The sequence below is a fragment of the Cervus canadensis genome, chromosome 26 (assembly GCF_019320065.1).
Source record: "Cervus canadensis isolate Bull #8, Minnesota chromosome 26, ASM1932006v1, whole genome shotgun sequence".
Taxonomy (NCBI): Eukaryota; Metazoa; Chordata; class Mammalia; order Artiodactyla; family Cervidae; genus Cervus; species Cervus canadensis.
In genome coordinates this window covers 5040283-5062368 of record NC_057411.1, presented here as the reverse complement: position 1 = coordinate 5062368, position 22086 = coordinate 5040283, and the positions used below count along the sequence as shown (strand labels likewise).

Genomic DNA, 22086 nt, shown 5'->3' with positions numbered 1-22086 from the left:
AGTATTTCTGTTCTTTATCTTATCCGGTCCTAGGTTAAAAGTTACCTCTTTTGTCTTTGCAGACTATGCAAGTTTCCTCATTACAGGCTCTAATGGAGTTCTCTACTTCTGAGCACTGCTCATTGTTTAAGGCCTCTCTCCAGATGGACTATATTTGCCTTGTTTACTGTTGCATCCCTAGTATCTAGCCCACATCCTTGCATAGAGTTGGTACTCAGCTTTTTAACTGAATGAGTTTTTGCTTATTTCTGCCCTGATCTGAGTTCCTTGTGAACAGAAACTATGTCCAGCTCATGGTCACTGCTATCTTTACTGTACCACCATGCTAGGTTAACAACTCTTCCCCAACTGTTTGAAGTTGTGAGAAGTTAAATGCAAAAAGCTCCACTGAAAGTAAGTTTTCATTGGCTTTCTGAGGACTGCTGGGCTGAAGATGGCAGGGAGAAACTGTGACTGTCCCATGGCATGGCATGTTTTATTTAAGTCACATCATGCTCTGTGCTTATTTTCCTATTTTTAGAGATTAAATCAGCTGAAGGGATATCAAATTCAAGGTAATTTTCATGGAACCAGTTCCACTCATTCTGTCCTCTACAGTCAGCCAAATAGAATTTCTACATGATGTATTCATGTGCTAGGATGTACTTTACATACATTGACTCGTTTAATTCACATAATCACTTGAGATACGTAGTATTAGTCCCACTTTACACATGAGGAAATGGGGGCACAAAAAAATTTAAATAACTTGTTGAAGGTCACATCTTCTCAACTGGATAACTGGATACAGTTAACTTTTTTTTTTCTTTTCACTATTTATTTATTTACAGTTAACTTCTTAACCAATCTCCTCTAGTCCACATAACAGCAGAGAATGCTTTGAAACCTGTTGAATACATTATGTCAGCTCCTGCTCAAACCTACCAACAGTTTTTCCTGTCACACTTCAGGGTGGCCCATAGACCCTAAGAGATCTAGTTTTTGTTTTCGTCAACATTTCCTTCCACTCTTAACCCTTCCCTTGCCCACAGGGCTCCAGCAGTATCAGCATGTTTGCAGGTTCTCAAAAAGGCAAAGCTGTTTTACTTTCTGTTCCTTTAGTCTGGGAAGGTACTTCCCCGTATCTTTGCATGGCTTGCTCTTCACATCCTGCCCTGCTTGCCTCAAACACATCCCTCATACCCAGTCACCGCCCTCTTACCCTGGGTATTCTTCATGTGCACTTATGCCTCCTCGCACCTATCCGATTTATCTTTTATGGCTATCCCAAAGAAAATGTAAATTTTGTGAGGGTGAAGGCCTTGTCTCTGTTACTTTCCTAGGGCCTAGAATAAAATCACGCAAAACATGTATTTCACACATGGATAAACAAATAAAGCTTCACACAAGAGCTTATCTTTGTCTTTTATTTGGAGGCATTGTTTACATTTCAGAAGGCATTAAAGCAACAGCAATTTTAGGTGTGGCTTTATGTTATAAACTAGTGAGTTATTTGGACACAATTTTTCTTCCTCTTTTTAACTACAAGCCCACAAAGTCTAAACATCCAAAGATGGCAAACCAGGTAGGTTTGTGTAAGTTACTTTTTAGAACACAGTTAAAATACTTTTAAACAAGTATTTACTCTAGCACTGATGAATTATACCATTGAGGATATATGTACTCTATTAAGAAACTAATGGTGAACATTATTATGACCATTAATAAAGGTCAGTCCTGGACACCAGTCTCAATGTTTGACATGTTTATGTACTACACAAGAACAGGCAGAGCTTCTGCTAGGTGGGATAGAAGAGCTGAAATAGCAGCCAACAAATATAACAACTATTCAGAGACCTTAAGAATCCCAAGTTCAAAGATGTTCAGATCAAATCTTTTTAATTGCTCTTGTGATCTAATGTGATCTAATTTAAGATAGAAAACTAAGCAGGACATGATTTTTACAATTCCCCCCATTTCTAGCAGACAGCTAGGCATAGCACATCAGAGCATAAGGCAAATAAACTGTAAAAGTATATTTTCTCCTCTTTGGGAACTTACAATCCAACAGAGAAAGTACTTGTAGTCATTGTAGCTAGAGGAAGGTCTATTAGGGAAGGTTTAATGGAGACAGTGAAGATGAAACCCTAGTAACTCGATTTTAATGACACACGAGGACATTCTAAATCTGAAAACTATGAGAAAAGCAAGTTCTCTTGATAGGTTACATCAGTGATTCTTAACCTACAGACTATGGACAGATTTCAAGGGAACCCAGGAACCAGTGGAACACACTGAGAAATTCTGTGCAATTTTCTAGACAGAGGATCAGCAGCATTCTTATTTTCAAAGGAGTCTGTGTTGCAAAAGAAACTTATTTAAGAGTTTGTGTTTTAAGTCCCTGGACAATCTTTAAGAAGGTTAGGTTGAGAATGAAGATCTTCTAGACCAGGCTAATAACAGAATTTGACCCTTGCTTGAGATTTTGTAGATGATGGGTAAACGGTAAATTCAAGACTTGGTGATGAGTTAAAAATGAAAGGTCAGAGAAAACCATCAAGGATAAAATTAAGCTTCTGATTTGGGACAGTGAGTATAGCCAGCTATAGGCTTGGAAGATGGGTTAAGTTTGGAGCATTCAGAGGGAAATGGAAAGCTGAAAATACAAGTCTACAGACATTCACTATAAAGATGATTATTCTAGCACTATTTGTAAACAATGGACTGAACAGCAGGAAATACCAATAATTAAGTAAAAAGTAATATATGAGGAATGATCAAGACTGAGGTTGGAACAATTTGGTGTCTAGCCCAAGAAAAGGAATAATCAGGCCAGTTATACCCTAAAGAGATCATGTTAAATAAGTGATAAGATGCTAGCCTGTTAACAGTTGAGAGGAAGGTGAAAAAGCACAGTGTAGGCCAGTGGCAAAAGTTTTCAGGACTTCATCTGCAGTGGAGACTCAGCACTCGGGCTGGTGGGTGGGTAGGAAGGGAGGGACACAGATTAATTGGTAAAAACTGCCCTCTTTTCAAAGTGAACATATACATAAATTTTTACATGCAAGCTTAAGGGCTGTGTGGACACTTGGATAAAACTTTTAATGATCTGTAAAATTCCCAAGGCTGCATAATGTAATACTGACTTCCAAATATGGTTTATAGACTCATGATGAACTGTAATACTTTTCAGTAACAACTGCTCCTTTAGAGGTGCATTTTGCTCGGTATACTGCCCAGGCTTAATACTATGAACAAGAAAGAAACTAGTTATGGTCATTAACTGGGAGATTCCAATTTCTGAAAATGATGGTAGGCTGGGAATTGTTAGTCTGAATACAATATATATTAGCATGAAAAGAATTCTATGACCTACAGAGCCTTGTAAGATTTATTAAATCTTTCATTGGCAATGACAAAGGTAACTACTTTTTTTCCCATTGGAAATTGCCTTAACACTTAATGGAGAAGCTCTCAGAAGTTCTCTATATGGCTTCCTCAGTGCCCCTTCATCTTATTTATGTCGGTCTTAGCCCTAGCATTAGTCTCAGCTTTGGTCAAAAAAAGGCAATATCAAACCCAGACTTCATCTCTACTTATAGCTAAATACAACATCATTTTCTGACATAGTGACTGCAAATAAAAAACCATGCCCTTAGAATTTTGTTAAGATCATACTGTGAAAAAGGCCTGTATTGTGTTTAACCACCCTTTCTAAGACACAACCATTTTACATTTCTAAAACTTATGGGCTGAGATGTAGAAAGTAATAACTTTAGAGCTCTGTAATAGGACATTATTAGCATTTAATAAATATAATTAATTATACTGTCTACCTAACAATGACCATGTGGGTAACAGATTTTGAATGTATAGTAATTTCACTACTTATAAAGAGACATTAATAAGTATGTACACATTTTACTAATCCATGAATCGAGAAAAGCATTTATTCACTTACAAATTTTATTTTTCTCTCAATCATCTAAAATCTTTTCATCTTGATTTTTTTGGGGGCGGCAGCTGAACTAGAAAATTATAGTTTTCCTCCTAAAAAAATGCAGTGATGTTCTTTCTTATAAATTGGCCTCTCTGATTTTCTTGTCAGCCTGCTTCAAGGAAATCCATGTGTTTAATACACTTGCTCGCAGTCGGGCCCAGATCAGATGGTTATTTAATCCAAATATCTGAGCAGCACACTGAGCTGATCCTTCTGGAGAAAGGATGGTCGGACAGCCAAGACCTATTGGTTCAGAAAAGATGCAACATTGAGCTGTAAGTAAAGTGAAAATACCACCTAGCAAATTATTTTATACTCTCAGAAGCCCCACTAGCCACAGACAATAAAGCTACTATATTATCCTTTTCTAAAGTAGGATCTGTGGATGGAGTTTCCATCTTTACTATCTGGAGTGATAAAGTGATAAATAATATTCATTGGCTAGGAACAGGTATTTTATATATAACTATGACTCTTCTCATTGAATCTACTTGCAATTTACCTTTTGCAAAGTCCTTTTCATATATACTACCCTTTAACTCCCTGGTAAAAGGCCAGCAGAAACAAAATAAGGCATGAGACTAATTGGGTAGAATCATCTCTTCTTAGACAAACTTGAGGTACGTTATTTTGGTAATTTTCTAGCTATTCCTTTTGTTTTTGCACTTGACTCATTCTAATAGTTTTAAAGAAGCAATAAAAGTCAAATCCACAAAATAATTTTAAGAAATATTAGGTTATAAATTCAATACTAGTTCAGTAGATCTGTAAGACAGTAGAGTAAGTAACTTCTTAGGGGACCACGCGTTGCTCAGGCTGAGTTTTGGTTTTTCAGCTAAAGCCGTGGCAGCCTTGTTTTCATTGGAGGACAGCTGCTTCACAGTGCCCTGTGAGTCTCCGCTGTGCCGCAGGGAGTCAGTCACACGGAAACACGGGTCTGTTTTCAGTCTCCCTCCCCTGTAGGTCGCCACAGACCACGGAGCAGCTTCCTGTGCTGCATAGCGGGCTCCCATTAGTCACCTGTCTTATACACAGCAGTGTACATGTGTCAGTCCTAACCTCCAGTTCATCCCATACCCCCTGCTCTCCCTGGTAACCAAGTAAGTTCATCAGGCAGTTTCTTGAGGTGATACCATTATGTCATTAGAGTCAAGGACTAGATAGGTTACAGATCCAAAAGCTCCCATTTCCCTAAATACTCTTGGAATTTATCAGGCTCTTTGAGTCTCATGATCCCCAATAAGAATAAAGTATAAATCACAAGGATATTTAATTTGTATTAATAACTCAAATTTATACAGACCCACTACTTACTACATAACTAATATCAGCCAAATTAATTTAAGAAAAGTCAGTTCCTTTGGGAACATGTCAGAAGACAGATGTGAATGTGGTATTATGGTTATGATTTTAAAATTAGTCTTTATCACTTAGAAAATAAGTATTTAAGTATAAAATGCCATCATGCCTCAGATCTGCTTTACATAATGCAGCAGGAGAGGACTACAGGTGCAGCAAGACGTGAATTTCTGAAGCTGGGTAACAGGTATGTGAAATTTCATTATGTTATTCTCTCTACCATTGTGCATATTTGAAGCTTGTGAATAAAAGTCTTCAGAAGATTCAGTTATCTTACCACTGGGTAATCGAAGAGAAGACCACACATCCTGAGCGCCCCAGTCTGGAGTGAGAGGAGGACAGCTGATAACTGGATATGCGGTGTTACCAGACAACACCGGCCCTAAACCATTGCTTCTGCCTGCCACTGCCACAAATACAGTAGGAATGCCATCCCCTAGGTAAACGACAAATTGTAATTACACTAAGCACTCAAAAGAGATTTCAACATAGTTTTTAAAAAAAGGGGTCCCTGTGTAGTAACTCCCTGGGTTCCTTTAACAGGAGTCTCTAGATAAAGCACTAAAAAAGACACTATTATTAAATATATATTCAAAATACAAGGTTCATCCTGCCACTTACTGGATATCAAGCAATGCAGTAGCAAGAATAGTTCTGACCATCTTTGAGATCTGTAGCATTAAGGAGGTGTTAACACACGGGTGTGAGAGAGGGAATGTTCAAAGGCCCTTGCTACCATTGCTGCTTTGGCTCACTGAAGCAAAGAATGACACCACCTGACCCGCAGTTAACAGACACTAGAGGTTGAGGGACACTCTTAAGGAACTGAATTCAATAACAGAGTACCCCAATATTTAAGACTCTTCAATAAATTTTTTCTCACATCTCATAAACATCTTATTCTTTCATAAATTCGTAAGTTATTTGTTTCCTACAGCAGTCTACTTGGAATCCAAAATTTTATGTTTGCATTTTTCTGAAGAGAAAGAGACCTGGTTTTTATTAGCTTATTGTAGGGGTCTGGCCTCCACCCACCTCCCAAAAAAAGCTCTTAAAAATTCAATAACTGTACTCCTATAGCAACTACCTTTAGAAGGACTATACAACCAATATTTTCTCCAGTTGAGAATCTTTCCAGTCTATAGCGCTCCTTATTTTAGATGCTATCCCATCAAGACATTTCTTTTATATACTAAATTCTGAAATTGTTCCTTCATTTCATGTTTGACTGTCTCCCAGGAAAGGCCGACCATTAGAGATACCTGAGAGGACCTGCAGCTTCAACCTCAGCCCTTTCTTCTGTAATTGATGTGAGGTCTATTTTCTGTTACAGGGTACTAGAAACAGTGCTTGAGGGGATTAGGTAAGGACTAATTCTAGTCTTCATTTTCCTCCCATGCTTGCATTTTCAATTTTTCCTCTCTGATCCATTCTTTTACAAGCTCCTAGAGCACCTTAAAGATTCTGGAGGCAAACATCATCAAAGTTTAAAATTTTTTCCCTTAGAAATGCAGAAAATTATTTTTCAGCATTATTAGTCTAAACATAAAATTTTGGGGCAGAATCAGGAGAACTTCCTGAAATGCTCTATTTATTCAACATTTACCTTCATACTCAGCTTTAATCCTCAGAGTTTCATCTGGTCCTTTATGCGCAGAGGTGACCCTAAGTTCACATGGAATGCCAAAATCTCCACAAGCCTTCCTAATTTTTTCACAGTGATTAAGATCAGAGGTTGAGCCCATCAATACTATAACCCTGCACTGACTTTCTGGTTTCAGAAGCAACTGGAAAAGAAAAACATGAATATGCAAAAGAAGGCAAAGATAAAAATGGATTAATATGGGAATGAGTATTGTAAGAACAGTTTACAGTAAAATTACAACTTGACACAGTATTTCCGTTCTTAAGAGACCAAATTTAAGACAAGCAGAACAAAATGATAGAGGATTTATTTTTCAAAATAACCTCTCTATATAAAAGAAAGTGGCCTTCCTAATTAAGACCTAATGAGTAAGATTTTTAATCACATAAATTATGTTTACTATTATAATAAAAAACAATTAATATTCAGGAAGCTGTAAAATAGTTCATCAAAGATTTTTAGTACACTCTGTTTAACACGTTTTAAGCCAAGATAGAAGTCATGTTATAAATATTTGCAAGCTAGCTGTGTGGAATTCAAAATGCACGTTCCCATGGAAATGATGTTCTAAAAAGTAGTTATTACCCTTGGATAACCATAAACCCCATTCAGTTTCTATGGAATTATAGCAATAATAAAAATATAAACTTTAAAGTGACATTTTAATGTCACATGGAGTTCCAATTCTATACTCTTGCTAGGGACTCTGAGTAGCAACAGAAAGGTGAGTAGGAAATGTAAGGTTCCCCTGCAGGGGACAAGGAGGAAAGGATTCAAGGTTTCCCAGTAGTATCTGGGAGGCAGATTGGCCAGTTTCACTGCAAGGGGTTCCAGTGTCCCAGTGAGGACAGTTCAGCTGGGACATTTTTTTAAAGTGCTCCCTTCTTTAAAAGTCATTGGAAAAAAGAAAAGCAATGCACCCTCTCACTTTTTTTCTTTCTGAAGCAAAATTTTCTTGGAGAAAAATACATAAGACATGAAAGGTTTACCTCTACTCTTTCTGCAACCCACTCAAAATTCTTCTTTACCATCTGCAGCCCTTCAGGAGTTACTTCCTTGAGATCACGATATGACTAGAAAATAAGAAAGCTTAGAACATAAATACCAGACATGCATGAGCCCCCCCATCCCAAACACCCAGCAACTACCTCCGGCAAGCAGAGTGGGTTAATTTGAGCCACCATTATAGAGACTTATGACCTCTCACCCAATTCCCAGACCCAAGTCAGTTCAGAGAGCCAGAGTTTATTGACTGAAAAGGAGATTGGGTAAAGTATTCTACTAGTAATATTCTTCCTATCTGAAATGACTTGGTTTCTGAGTTTAGGGTACAGATTATGAAGTTTGCATAGCAAAAGATGTATCTGAAAAATATATCTGAGCCTACAAACTCATCTCTTGAATTAGACTAGAGAAGTTCAGATAGTGATGAATTCTTGCAGTTTCATTCAAAGATAACTGCTTCCTACACGAGCAATTATTAGCTGCCCTGACAGTTCTTACATATTAAATACAGAGAAGATCGTGCCCTAATTTTGTTTTTTCATAGGAGAGAACAGAATTGGAGCCTGGTAAGAGCTTAAGACCTGGGGTAGAGTTCCACGTCTGCCACTTGCTCTTTTTTAGAGATTTTTATTTGCATTTGGTGGGGGTGTCAGCAATTATTCCCAGGGCTTAAGTCATCGTTTCTTCAGGGCAACCCCCTCTTCTGGTTCAGGGACAACCTGTTCTTTTTCAGGAAGGATCATCTCAGTGTGGCAGGGAGAGCTCATGTATGGGATGATCTGACCGCTGTGCTCACTTGGATGTGCTCAATGACCAGAGAATCCACATCTAAGCTCGTAAGTTCAGCATTACCCTCTGCATTTTTGAGCATGTGCAGTAAAAATTCAGCACTCTTTTTAGGCCACTGACCCTGCGTCCAGCCCCACTGTTTGGCCTCGGCACACCTACCAACTCTACCATTGTAACGATGGATGACACATATAGCTTCCATAAAGGGACATCTTTCAGATTGGTGGCTTTTCAGATATGCATACCCTGGGCATTTTCATGAGTGTTCTTAACATGAAGATTTGAACCCCTTGATTTGCATGATTTTGTAGAGTTCTCTGGGTCAAGTGAATAGCAAACCATTTTTATAGGTCACCTCAGGTCAGGCCACTTAGCAGAAAAGCCCTGTCACTTACTCTTGTTAATTGTGAAGATATCTATAACCTTAGAGCCTTAGTTTTCAATTAATCAAAAAAGGGTAATATTTGCTCTGAGATAATAAATGAGAAATCTGCTTCATAAATGTAAAGTATTATACCTATCCTTTTCTCCAGGATATATTATACATAGAAGATATTTATCTTTAAAAATAAATAGCAATCAACAACTCGGGCTCATGTCATCAGAAATAATAAGTACCTTTCCTTTTCCTCCCATCTTCCCTTTCTCTTCTATCCCAGCCTGATCTTGCAAAGGATTAAGGATTACCTACCTGTTTGTCTTTTTGCTGGGTTCGATCTCCTGATGGCCAGAGTCTCCAGGAATCATTATCAATAACATCAGCAAGGACAATTTCTCTGGTGGTTATATCAACACCAAATTCAATCTAGAAACAGCATATCAACAAAGAGTTTTTCAACACTATACTACTAAAGACAATTCTCAGTTATAATCTTTACTTTCAAATCTCCATTTTATTTGTACCTTCATATCAACCAGTGTACAGTTCTGGGGCAACCAGGATTTCTCCAGTATTTCAAAAATAGCCTGCGTAGCATGACTCATGATATCCACTTCAGTTTGTCCTATAACAAGTCCAGCAAAGCAAAAATTTGCAGCAATTAGCTGTTCCTCAGACCACTGTGGATCATTATTGGCATCATCCTGAGAAAAAAGTATAGGAGTACAAGTAACTTAAATATAAAATATTTGAAATTTTCAGCAAACTGAGCATGATGAATTCCTCAGAAACATTCACTTTTGCTAAAGATTTAACTTTTGTTTAAAATACCCTTTAATTCACAACAATCATTTTAAACTTTTCTATTTTCAATAGCTACTTTAAGATTCAGTATTTTGGAGTAACTTATTCTAAGTCATAAAGTACTTTTAAAGAATTTGTTTTCTCTATATAAATAATTTAAATAGAAGTTTATGATTTTTATTTTTTCTTAATCAGTCAACAGAGATGGTAAGAAGACCAAAACACATTCTATTCCAACAAAATCCTTGCAGAATGCAACTTTCATAATCCCTTGACCTTACTTTCGGTAAGAATTTATACAAGACTATAAGTCTTCAAGAACGTTACTCGGTAATTCAAGAGACTCATACAATGTAAAGAGATTGGTAAAAAAATCAAATACTTTCATTTTATTCTAAGTAGTGTCCCAACTGTACATGAAGTTTTTCTTTTATGGATTCTTGATTTGTATAATTATAATCATAAGACAAATGCTTTAAACTGTGCAGTTCACTGATGTACAATGACACTGCTTCTGAAATAGAAGAAATATGCTTAAAAGCATGAAAAGAGATGAAAAGAGAGAAGCAGGTTCAGAAAAGAAAACCAACACAAACTCATAACTACTGACTCCTACATCTTCTGTTGTATGAGTCTGCTTAAAAGACACATTAACAACAACTTTCTGTATTAGAACATAAAAAGATCCCTCATATTAGCCTTCAACAGTAGACTTTAAAATTTACTGAATTGTTCCTTTTCTCTTCTTCCTAATGACTGCTAATTTCAATTTGTTCTTTTTATTCATCGTCTTGTTCCAATGTAAGATAAATAGATTTTCAAAGACATTTTCTCCTAAATTTTTGAATTATCATTACTAACTGAAGTGTACATTCGCCACAAATATTTCTGGAATGATAATTTTAGTATCAAAAACTTAAATAGAAAAAAATAAAGCTTAAATAGTATCTAAATCTTTTGACTCTGTGATAAACCTGTTGCTCAGTTACAGTAAGACAGGGAAGTATAAAATAATTACCTTAAAAAACATCTCCACTTTAGGTGGGTAGAACTTATATCCTTCCTTAACACCAGGATTTCTTTTGAGAAAAGAACCAGTTGCTATTCTTCTACAAACCCATTCAATTGGAATCATTTCACACTTCGGTGCAACGAAAGCTGTCTCCCCACATTTTCTGGTGAAAGCAGTTTTGATACCTACATATTGATAACAAAAAGAAAAAAAAAGCATTAAAATTATATTTAAAAAGTTAGATCTGAGGCATAATAAAACTCTACCCTTTATAAAAAACAAAACAAAAACTCTGTGTAGGGAGGTGGGAGGGAGGTTCAAGAGAGAGGGGACATGCCAATACCAATGGCTGACTCATGTCAATATATGGCAGAAACCAACACAATATTGTAAAGCAATTATCCTCCAATTAAAAAAAAAATCCTGCATAGCTAAATGCATTACCCTTAAATGGCACTATCAAAAATAAATATAATTTTTTAAAAACAGGCAGAAGTAGGAAAAAAATTTTAATATGGCTTTCTACTGCCTATCAAAATATTCAGGAATATTTCATTTTACGTTGCAAGGCAAATTATATACTGATTCTAAAAATCTGAGTTCCAGTGTCTCTTCATTCATTCTTTCAAAAAATATTTGAGTGTCTCCTCTACCACTGTGCACCTAACTGCACAAGGCATGTAAGTACCTAAATGGCACTAAATTATCTCTGAATCAGATCCGGTGGCAGGACTGTCACATTCATTGGTCCAGTATTATATGAGCCTTATAAAATACTAATTTATCACAATCAGATAGAGCCCTAAATTTTGGACAGCATTTTTCTCTTAATATTTAAAGCAAATAATCCTTGAAAAAGGCATTCAACAGGTACCAGCAAGAACACAGTGGCCAATCTGCCTAAGAGCAAAGAAAATATTTGTTCTTCCTCTCTTCTCTCTTTCTCAAACTGTTACTGGAAAACTAGGATAAACAGCTGCCTTGTGATGTTTGGACTGGGGCTACTTTATGTGGTGGCCTTGGAAAATAACTTCTCCAATAACAGTTACAATATATCATAAGCTGTATGTTGCAGCAATTCCACATATACACAAGAAGATTGAAAGCAGGGACTCAAACAGGTATCTGAACACCAGTTTCACTATGTTCACAGTGTTTTGGCTATTAACAGTAGCCAGAAGGGAGGAAAGGACCCAAGTGTCCAACAAGAGATGAGTGGAGTGGACAGACAAAGTGTAGTTACACAAGTGAATTACTGCTCAGTTACAAAAAGAACATTCTGATACATGCTACAACATGGATGATTCGTGAAAACATTATGCCAAGTGAAGTGAAGGTTAGAACTGTAATGCTACTTACAGGAGATACCTAAAGTAGGCAAATTCACAGAGACAGAAAGTAGGACAGAGGTTACCCGGGGAGATTATTGTCTAATGGATTCGAGTTTCAGTCTGGAATGATGAAAAAGTTCTGGAAATTGACAGTGGCAATGGGTTGCACAACACTGTCAACATACTTAAACGTCAGTGAATTGTACACTTAGAAACAGTTAACAAGGTAAATTTTACATGTGTATATTTTACCACAATTTGCACGACCTACCTTAGGTCAGGCACTATAAATTCGGTTTCTGTTTGCTTAATCCTCATGACACCTGATAAGGTGTGATGATCTTCCCAAGAAACAGGGGACACTGAGGCACAGTACTAGGCCACAACTAGGCAAGGCAGGGCTTCCAACGCAGTCTGAACTCTGCAGGCTGCCTTACTCTATGCTCTCCTGGAGGTGTTACTGTATCATCACACTAATGTGAATTAAAATACCTCCTGGAAACCTGCATGGGTTTAACATAACTATGCTCATCTTTAGGCTACAATATTAGCACCTCCAATCCCAATCTAAACCTCTAATAAGATCAAATTTTTATCATCAAAGGACTGAAGATCTTTGATCTTACCTACGTATGTATCCACAGGTGAAGGGAACCTACATTTATGGAAACCTTGCATCACGCTAAGTGTTTTACATGTTAGCTCATTTAACCATACATAAAATTTTTGAACTAGCTGCTATCATTCACATTTTACAGTAAAAGAAGTAGAGGCTCACAGAAATAATTTAGTAAGTGAGGTCATGCTGCTAGTAAGTAATGGAGCCTGGACCTAAAATGCACTATATCCACTTCTGAAACCTGTACGATTTTCTTTGTACTCCCTCTGGGTTTGACCAGGAAGATTCAATTAAAATAGGGAAAAGAATAAACTATTCTATACTGTGCGGACAGGAACTCTGGGAAAGAATGTTAAAAGTGTATGTAAAATACTTAGGCCACTTTAATCTTTAACAAATGATTGGGCTCACAGGCAGTCAGGATTTAAATCAATCCTTGACTTGAGCTGGTAACTACATAACTAGGTCTAAGAGCTCTTTTTACCCAGTAGTCATATTTGCTCATTGTCTACCAAGCTTTACAGATTACAAATCTATTGCTTAAATATAAACAATAATTACTGTAACTCAGAGGAAAGTCCTTCCCTGTATCTAAGGCAATCAAAACTACACAGAATCAACTTATGGTAGTCATACAAAAAAACCCTGCTTCTAAGACAAAGGGATTCAGTTTCCATGGTATAATGATTGTTTCTAACACATACGCAAAAGAACTTCCCCCATTAGTCTCAGTTGTTTACAAAATTCAAAACTCCTATCAAGACTACTAAGAAAATGTAAACGTCACTTCACATTATGAATTACAACGTCCAAGTATGACAGCTAATCAGCCCAGCTAACCCTGGCACCATCCCTGTATTAAGGTTCCAAGCCCCCCAACTGTGGTTTAACTGTGAGACTGTTAGTCATATCACTACTACCACGTCTCAATGTAACCACAGCGGGTTTCTGTGCAAGAAGGAACTGAAACATCAAAGGTTAACATTTGATTTTTAAGCACAGAGACTAAATCCAGGAACTTCAAAATTCCTGTATAAGCGTTAGTTCACTATATAGCATGTACAGTGTTATTTCCTATATCTATACCTATTACTCGTGCAGTCTTTTATAGTTTGTTTATGAGTGACAAAGAGAAAACTAGAATCCTGATTTACTGATTCTCATTTTGGTGCTTTTCTCACTCAAATTTCCAGAAATACCTTAATTTGGAACATATCCATGGTTATAAAGAAAGCAGTTTTAAACAGACCACTGATGGTCAACTAGACATACCATTTAACAATTAGCAAGTAAAAACTCCATAAATAAGGCTTAAATCTGTACCCTAAAACTAACAATCTGTTATGAATTTTTAAAACTTTTAGATTTGCCTTAATTTCACATTTAATTTGCCTCCATTTCAATATAATGGAGAAGGCAATGGCAACCCACTCCAGTACTCTTGCCTGGAAAATCCCACAGACGGAGGAACCTGGTAGGCTACAGTCCATGGGGTCACAGAAGAGTCAGACAAGACTGAGTGGCTTCACTTTCACTCTTCACTTTCATGCACTGGAGAAGGAAATGGCAACCCACTCCAGTGTCCTTGCCTGGAGAATCCCAGGGACGGGGGAGCCTGGTGGGCTGCCCTCTATGGGGCCGCACAGAGTCTGACAGACTGAAGCGACCTAGCAGCAGCAGCACAGTATATAAAACCCAGTATATAGCACCTTTCCACACCTTCTGTGAACCAAGTAACTTTCGTTCAGCGTGCTAAATACATAATTGCTGGAGTACTTCATTTGCGTGACCAACTTTCCCAGCTGCATGCAGGCCTTTCAGAGTCAGACTGCATCACCCTAATTCACTCTCCTGAAGCCCTGGCAAGTACACTGAATAGGTGTCTTATTAAATAAGCAAATAAAAGAACTCGGGCCTGTACATATCTTCCACTGCTTTAATCCCATAGCTACGTGCTACTATGGGGACACAGAAGCTAGTTATATTGTTAACAACTTATAGTGTTAAGCAACTATAAAAATTTGTAACATGTTCGGAGAGGAGATAACTTGTGAGGTTAAAAAAGGATCAAAGGATCACTTATCTGTACTGCAAGAGGAACCTAATACTAATTTGATGTTCTCTCTAGAAATCTACTCAGTTACTGGAAAACCACCATTCAAGGAAACCGTGAAGTAAAAATCCTGGATTGCATTATTTAAGAACTGAGGGAAGTGCTTTAAAATTATGTAATATTTTTACCTTCAATGTATAGGCGATTTATGATATGGATGACAATTTAGGTTGGCAATTAAACATATTTTTTTGTCACAGTAATTAAAAATGGGAAACAGGGTACTCTGGAAAAGGCAAAAGTACTCAAGCACGTATTCTATACTGACGGAAAGAATTTAACTTGAATTACCTTGTTTCTTTCACTCCAACTGCCCTCCACAGAATGTTTTGATCTGGATTTCATCTTTCAAATAGATTTCACTATTGGAAACAGTCTTTACTCAGTTTTAGAGTAGGAGGTAACCCTGGACATCTTGATCTAGTCCAAATCCCTCACGTGGGGAATGGCAGGATGAGAAGGTGTGGTTGTAGTCTTCAATTACTTTTCAGGGCTTTCAAGTGGAAGAGGGATTTGAAATTCTGTATTACCTCCAAGGGGCAGAGCAAATTTATGCACACAGACTTTTAGGGGTTAAATTCATCAATCAGAGCTGCCAAACACCAGAATATATTTCTTTCACAGGTTAAGTTCCTTAAGTTCCTTCATAGGTAAGCCTTTCCTAAGATGTCCTAGGAGAGGGAAGTTGCAGAGAAGATATACATGCAAGACAAAAACTGTAGCAAACTGTTGAAATTCCTCTTAACTAAATGATACTACTTAGTAATTCCAAACCAAGTAAAGTGTTACAGTTATATGTAAATTTTCGGTATAATTTAAATAAGTGTAGCATGTGAGGCATCCCCAAACATGTTGTTAATCCAAATAACCTCCTTAAAGAGATCGGAGTGGTATGTGTGAAAGGGGAGTCACTTACCTGCTTCCTAAAACAACTGGAAAAAAAAAAATCAACTGGTAATCAACATCTTATTAAACCAAAAAATGTCATTTCCCAATAAAAAGAACCAGTAAGTATACGTGAGAGAGACCACAAAGAGGGAGGCTCCTGGGAGAGCCACTCACCTGCTTCCTGTAACAACTGAAAAATACAGCTGGTAATTTTATTTGAGATTGCAGCTTTTCCTTCAAGGTGATTCTTTCTGGCTGCATTTCCTGCTGTAATCTGGTCCTTGGACTGCAGGAGGACTTTTCCTGGACTATCCAACAATTCATAGACTTCTTTTGTTTTACCCTCATAGAGTTTTTTACCAATCTTCAGTACTGTGGAAATAAAATGGAAACATCAAATTTCAGGAAATTTCGTGCAAAAGATAATTGAGAAGAATTATCTAGAATGATGAATCAGTATGCATACAGAGCAATCAAATTTTAACAAAAAAATTAACTCATCTGCCTAGGTCTTTATGCCCTACAAAGTATTTTCAATGCACCATCACATTTCACCCGTACAATTTTGTCAAGAATTACAATTATGCAAATTATCATACAGATTAGGAAACTAAGTACCAAAAAGATGCCACATAGTTAAGAAATGGCAGAGCCAGAAAAAACCTCGTCTCCTGATATCTAATGGTACACTGTGCTCTTTCCACCCTCAATTTGTCTCTCACATTAGAACTGAAGTAGAATCAGTTAAGATACATTAAAATTAATGTGACAACTAGTAATTTCATATATATACTCATAATAGAATTAACTAGAATAGCTTGCAGGAGGAAATGCTGTATTTTTCCCTACTTCTGTTTTCCATGGCAAGCAAATGGGCAAGTTCAGCCAGATGGTCTTCTTGATTTCAAGTCAATGTGCAAGAGGAGGCACCTCCATCCACTGCAGTCAACCGACCCGGAAGCACTTCTATTTTTCTACTCCTGCTTCTCTACCCTTGAACCCCCCTCCTCACTGACAGTTACAGAAAACTGTGAAAAGTAAGTGCAAGAGCATCCAATTGATGCAGGTCATCAGACATAAAGAAAAGTAGACTTTGGTCATTAGAAAGAATGATTTTGATGAAGATCAGGGATAACAGAAGTTCAAGGACTTAAAATTTCCAGGAGGAGAAACCACCACCCCTCATTCTTCCACAACACTGAGTCATTCTCAGCATCTGCATTTTTCAGGGTCCATGTGCCAGGTACTAAGGATGTACCAGTAAACCACGTTCCTGCTCTCAGGAGGCCAGAGTCTGAGAGAAGCTGAAATTAACCATCATAGTAAGTATAATGTACAGAGTATGGGATCACAGGTTCAGAGCAGGACCACTTAACCTAACCTCTGTCATCTAGAACAAAGTGAGGGTTAGGCTGAGATCCGAGGCACGGTCAAGCGGTAGGGAGCGGCAGTGAAAGGCCAGGGTGTGAGAGTGCATGGCAGAACTTCAGCATGTTTGCACCACTGCGTGTGTGTACACTCCTGCTGGGCAGAGAAGGGGGTGGGGGCAGCAGCTGAGAAGTCGAAGGAAAGGCAGGAGATAAACCTGAAGAAGAGGCAGAGGTCACATCAACAGGGAGTGAAGATAACCATTAAATGAGACAGTTACAACTCAGTTCAATGGCTGCATCTGCAGGGTACATAATTCAGAGGACCAATCCCCATCCTCTTATTGTAATGTCTTGATTCACTGACAAGGTTTAAAAGGTCCTTCCAAGATGTAGCACTAGCTTAGCACTCCAAATTCAGATTTCTTTATTCCCTTCCCAGAACCCTAACTGCACTCAATATGCCAGCAAATTTGGAAAACTCAGCAGTGGCCACAGGACTGGAAAAGGTCAGTTTTCATTCTAATCCCAAAGAAAGGCAATGCCAAGGAATGCTCAAGTTACCACACAATTACTCATCTCACACGCTAGTAAAGTAATGCTCAAAATTCTCCAAGTCAGGCTTCAACAGTACGTGAACTGTGAAAATTCCAGATGTTCAGCTGTATTTAGAAAAGGCCGAGGAACCAGAGATCAAACTGCCAACATCCGCTGGATCATTGAAAAAGCAAGAGAATTCCAGAAAAACATCAATTTCTGCTTCATTGACTATGCCAAAGCCTTTGACTGTGTGGATCACAACAAACTGTGGAAAATTCTTAAAGAGATAGGAATACCAGACCATCTGACCTGCCTCCTGAGAAATCTGTATGCAGGTCAGGAAGCAACAGTTAGAACTGGACATGGAACAACAGACTGGTTCCAAACTGGGAAAGGAGTATGTCAAGGTTGTATATTGTCACCCTGCTTATTTAACTTATATGCAGAGTACATCATGAGTTCATCATGGGTGAAGCACAAGCTGGAATCAAGATTGCTGGGAGAAACATCAATAACCTCAGATATGCAGATGACACCACTCTTACAGCAGAAAGTGAAGAGGAACTAGAGAGCCTCTTGATGAAAGTGAAAGGGGATAGTGAAAAAGTTGGCTTAAAACTCAACATTCAGAAAACTAAGATCATGGCATCTGGTCCCATCACTTCATGGCAAACAGATGGGGAAGCAATGGAAACAGTGATAAGACTTTATTTTTGGGGGCTCCAAAATCACTGCAGATAGTGACTGGAGTCTTGAAATTAAAAGACACTTGCTCCTTGGAAGAAAAGTTATGACCAACCTAGACAGCATATTAAAAAGCAGAGGTGTTACTTTGCCAACAAAGGTCCGTCTAGTTAAAGCTACGGTTTTTTCCAGTGGTCATGTATGGATGTGAGAGTTGGACTATAAAGAAAGCTGAGCACCAAAGAATTGATGCTTTTGAACTGTGCTGTTGGAGAAGACTCTTGAGAGTCCCCTGGACTGCAAAGAGATCCAACCAGTCCATCCTAAAGGAAATTAGTCCTGAATATTCATTGGAAGGACTGATGCTGAAGCTGAAACTCCCGGCCACCTGATACGAAGAGCTGACTCATCTGAAAAGACCCTGATGCTGGGAAAGACTGAAGGCGGGAGGAGAAGGGGACGACAGAAGATGAGATGGTTGGATGGCATCACCGACTCGACAGACTTGGATTTGGGTGGACTCTGGGAGTTGGTGATGGACAGGGAGGTCTGGCATGCTGCAGTCCATGGGGTCGCAAAGAGTCAGACACGACTGAGCGACTGAACTGAGAACCTAACTTCCTGTAATCTCTAAATCCTCCTCTCAGGCTTCCGACATGCTCCTCCGTAGGCCCTGAACACTGTTTCCTCCACTTCCATTCCACTACTCATCTCTTTCAGGTCTCACAGGCCATGCTGGTTGAGTTTAGACCTTATCCTGAGAACCACCACAAAGCTTAATTAACCACATCAGTAAAATGGCAGATGTCTGTTACAAAGACCATTATGGCTGCTGTGTAGAGAATGAGATGAGGTAGGGGTGAGTGGAAGAAAACTACCGACGGACAGACCAGTTAGGATGCTGTAGCAGCAAGCCAGGTGACACATAACCTGGGCTAAAGAAAAAAATGTGGGATAAGTAAGACTCAAGCTATTTAAAAGGTAAAAGTTTTAATAACAATTGATTCAATATGGGCAACAGAAGGGAAAGTTGAGGATGGTGCCTAGGTTAGATAAAAAGAAGTCTGTACCCAATGCTACTCCCTCTCAATTCAGTTGAATCTGCATTTATTTACTTACGTCCATACCACTGTGGCTTGTGGAATCCTAGTTGGCCAAACTGCCCCCTGCAATGGAAGCATGGAGTTCTAACCACTGGGCCATTAGGGAATCCCCTGAATCATTATTTATTACCTACTTGCATCTCTATCCATTAATAGAAATAACATAACATCATAGAAGACAATTGCTACCACTGTCAAAATGCTTGCTATAAATTCATAGATGAATTCAAAAGAGGCTGATGAGGACTGAGAATAATTCATGGAATTGAAATTTAAGAGTACTTTAAAGTACAGAACTTCCGCAAAAAGATAAGAACATCTAGGATGGTGCTGTCCAATAAAGGTACCCACTAGCCACAGGTGCCTATGAAACATCTGAAATGTGGCTACTCCAAACTGAGATGATGTAAGTGTAAAATACACAGTGGATTTCAATATTTTTTTAAAAACTAGCAAAAATCACATTTTTATAATGATTATGTGTTGAAATGGTACTACTTGGGATATAGTTTATCAGTAAAAATAGCACAAACTGTCTTTCTAATCACGCATGGACAAAACAATTATATATAAATATGTAACATGATAAATGCACAGTGAAGCAAGAAATTTTTTGCCTGGTGGTTTTGGAACTCTCATTGGCATAAAATGGCTAAAACAAACAAAATCTCGACAGGAAATAGAAAATTTTTCAGAAGGTTCAGTTATTAACTTTCTGAAACAGGTTATTATTAACCTAAAGGGAAAAGCAAGACTTTGGTTTCGGGAGTCAACATTAGATGTTCCTGCGTTTGTTTTGCAATACCTATTGATTGCAAACGCGAATTGCAGGTATCTCTCCAACTTCTGGCCATCTCTCGTTCCAATGACCCTTTGCGCCTTTTCCTCATTCCATGAGAAGTTCTGGATGTTACAAAAAGTTCGGAGGCCCCGGAGCGCTTTGTTTCCAACGCACCGCTCGGCAGCGTCAGGGACACGTGCCCGCGCGTCCAGTGGCCTAGAGAGGCGCGCGCAGGAAGACGGGGCACAGTCCGGGGAAGGATGCCGTGGGGAGCCAGAGAGAGCGCACAGGCCAGCGTGAGAGAGGCGGGAAGACCGCGGAGTCCCAACTCCTGCGGACGCCAGTTAACTCACCTTCGACTGCCGCCATTGTCCGGGGTGGTCCGGGGGCTTCGGCCGCGCTGGGAAGAGACGCAGGACTCTGGAAAAGAAGCGCGATCAGAGAGGCTCACGGGGCGGGGGAGGGAGGCACCGCCCACAGACACGCCCCTGGCCGGGCCGCGTGACCCATAGCGCCCCCTCCGGGTCTCTTCGAACATCGCCGCGGCCACGGAACATTGGGGGTCCCTAACCTACCCAGAGGAACCCATCCCGGAGCAAGGCTTCCCGCTGCGCAGGCGCAGCGACGCGGGCCGCCCCCCCCCCCCCCCGCGCGGGCGCAGTTCCTGGAAGAAGAAAAATGGCGCGCACTGGCGGCCCCTCCCCACTTTACCGCCGCTCGCTGACCGGGCCCCCTCCTCGCCAGAGAGAGCGGGTCAGAAATTGGAGCATACCAAGTAGTGACGGCTCGGGGGAAAGCATATGAGGAGGGACATACAAAGTGTGTATCCTCTGGGAGAGAAATGACATTAACCCCGTAAGTCCCACCACCTTCGTCTTGGTGCTAGAAAATAACGGAGAGTTCCACGTGCAGAAAAATTATCCTCCCACAGGCCTCAGGGGGAGGGCTAGCTCCACCCCCACAGGGCCCGTGGCTCCGCCCCTCAGCCGCGGGGCCTCGCCCTCCGCCCTCGCTCATTGGCGGGCCCGGAGGGGCGGGGCAGAGTGCCGGGGGGCCGACAAATCCCTCTCACTGCGGGGAGAGCACGCGCCGCCGCAGTAGCGAGGGTCGAGCCGCTGCGAAGGGAGCGGCTGTCCCCGGCCCGAGCTTCGGAGGCTTCCAGGCCGCGCAGTCTACTGGTTGGTGCTCAGACCCCTGGCGCCGCGGCGGGTCCCACCACGTGTTTTCGGCGGCGACATGGAGCTAGAGGAGTTGGGGATCCGAGAGGAATGTGGCGTGTTTGGGTGCATCGCCTCAGGAGAGTGGCCCACGCAGCTAGACGTGCCGCATGTGATCACTCTGGGACTCGTGGGGCTGCAGCACCGGTGAGCGACTGGGTGAGGGGTGGGGATGGCGGCTCGTGTTCTCCTCCATCTGCCCGATCCGCTTCCCGCGGCCGGAGTTGGCGATCTCGCGGGCGGCTGAGAACCAGGGGCCGGACCTCTCTCTTACCTGGACTGGTACCTTCCTGTGGCATCCACCAGATTGCCAAGGCGTGCGCCGGGGCTCTCTTGTCTCCCTGGACTTCAGCCTGTGCCCCGCCACCCTTAACGGTCTTTTAGGGGCTCTCCGCGCTCCCGTGTAGTGCACCCCTCCTGGATCTGACCAGATTGTAAGGCTCCAGTCGGCTGGACATGCCCAGTCGGGGT

At 40.1% G+C, this 22086-nt stretch overlaps 2 protein-coding genes and 1 long non-coding RNA gene across 10 annotated transcripts in view; 2 read left to right on the top strand and 1 right to left on the bottom strand.

Annotated features, from left to right (window-relative positions):
* Positions 1 to 1392: 1392 nt before the first annotated feature.
* Positions 1393 to 22086, bottom strand: part of PAICS (phosphoribosylaminoimidazole carboxylase and phosphoribosylaminoimidazolesuccinocarboxamide synthase) — a 38983-nt gene continuing 18289 nt past the window's right edge. For 2 of the 8 annotated variants that reach the window (XM_043448539.1, XM_043448540.1), the window contains 9 exons: positions 20752 to 20818; positions 16098 to 16295; positions 10979 to 11157; positions 9681 to 9860; positions 9469 to 9582; positions 7973 to 8056; positions 6945 to 7125; positions 5616 to 5774; positions 1393 to 4222 (listed from right to left, as the gene is read on the bottom strand). In XM_043448539.1, the coding sequence (XP_043304474.1) occupies positions 4056 to 4222; positions 5616 to 5774; positions 6945 to 7125; positions 7973 to 8056; positions 9469 to 9582; positions 9681 to 9860; positions 10979 to 11157; positions 16098 to 16295; positions 20752 to 20818 (1329 nt within the window). In that variant the 3' untranslated portion in view covers positions 1393 to 4055. Of the gene's footprint in view, positions 4223 to 5615; positions 5775 to 6944; positions 7126 to 7972; positions 8057 to 9468; positions 9583 to 9680; positions 9861 to 10978; positions 11158 to 16097; positions 16296 to 20751; positions 20819 to 20973; positions 21043 to 21109; positions 21127 to 21170; positions 21232 to 21264; positions 21283 to 21889; positions 21908 to 22086 lie in introns of those variants that run through there. The other 6 variants (XM_043448544.1, XM_043448543.1, XM_043448546.1 and 3 more) reach the window with 6 other exon arrangements.
* Positions 4164 to 9591, top strand: LOC122428489. The gene is made up of 5 exons (XR_006265726.1): positions 4164 to 4254; positions 5473 to 5525; positions 6672 to 6701; positions 8722 to 8824; positions 9437 to 9591. It is a non-coding gene; the product is annotated as an uncharacterized LOC122428489 (long non-coding RNA).
* PPAT (phosphoribosyl pyrophosphate amidotransferase) overlaps positions 21455 to 22086 on the top strand; it is a 34547-nt gene continuing 33915 nt past the window's right edge. The window contains exon 1 of the mRNA XM_043448548.1: positions 21455 to 21762. Within this exon, the coding sequence (XP_043304483.1) occupies positions 21635 to 21762 (128 nt within the window). The 5' untranslated portion in view covers positions 21455 to 21634. The remainder of the gene's footprint in view (positions 21763 to 22086) is intronic.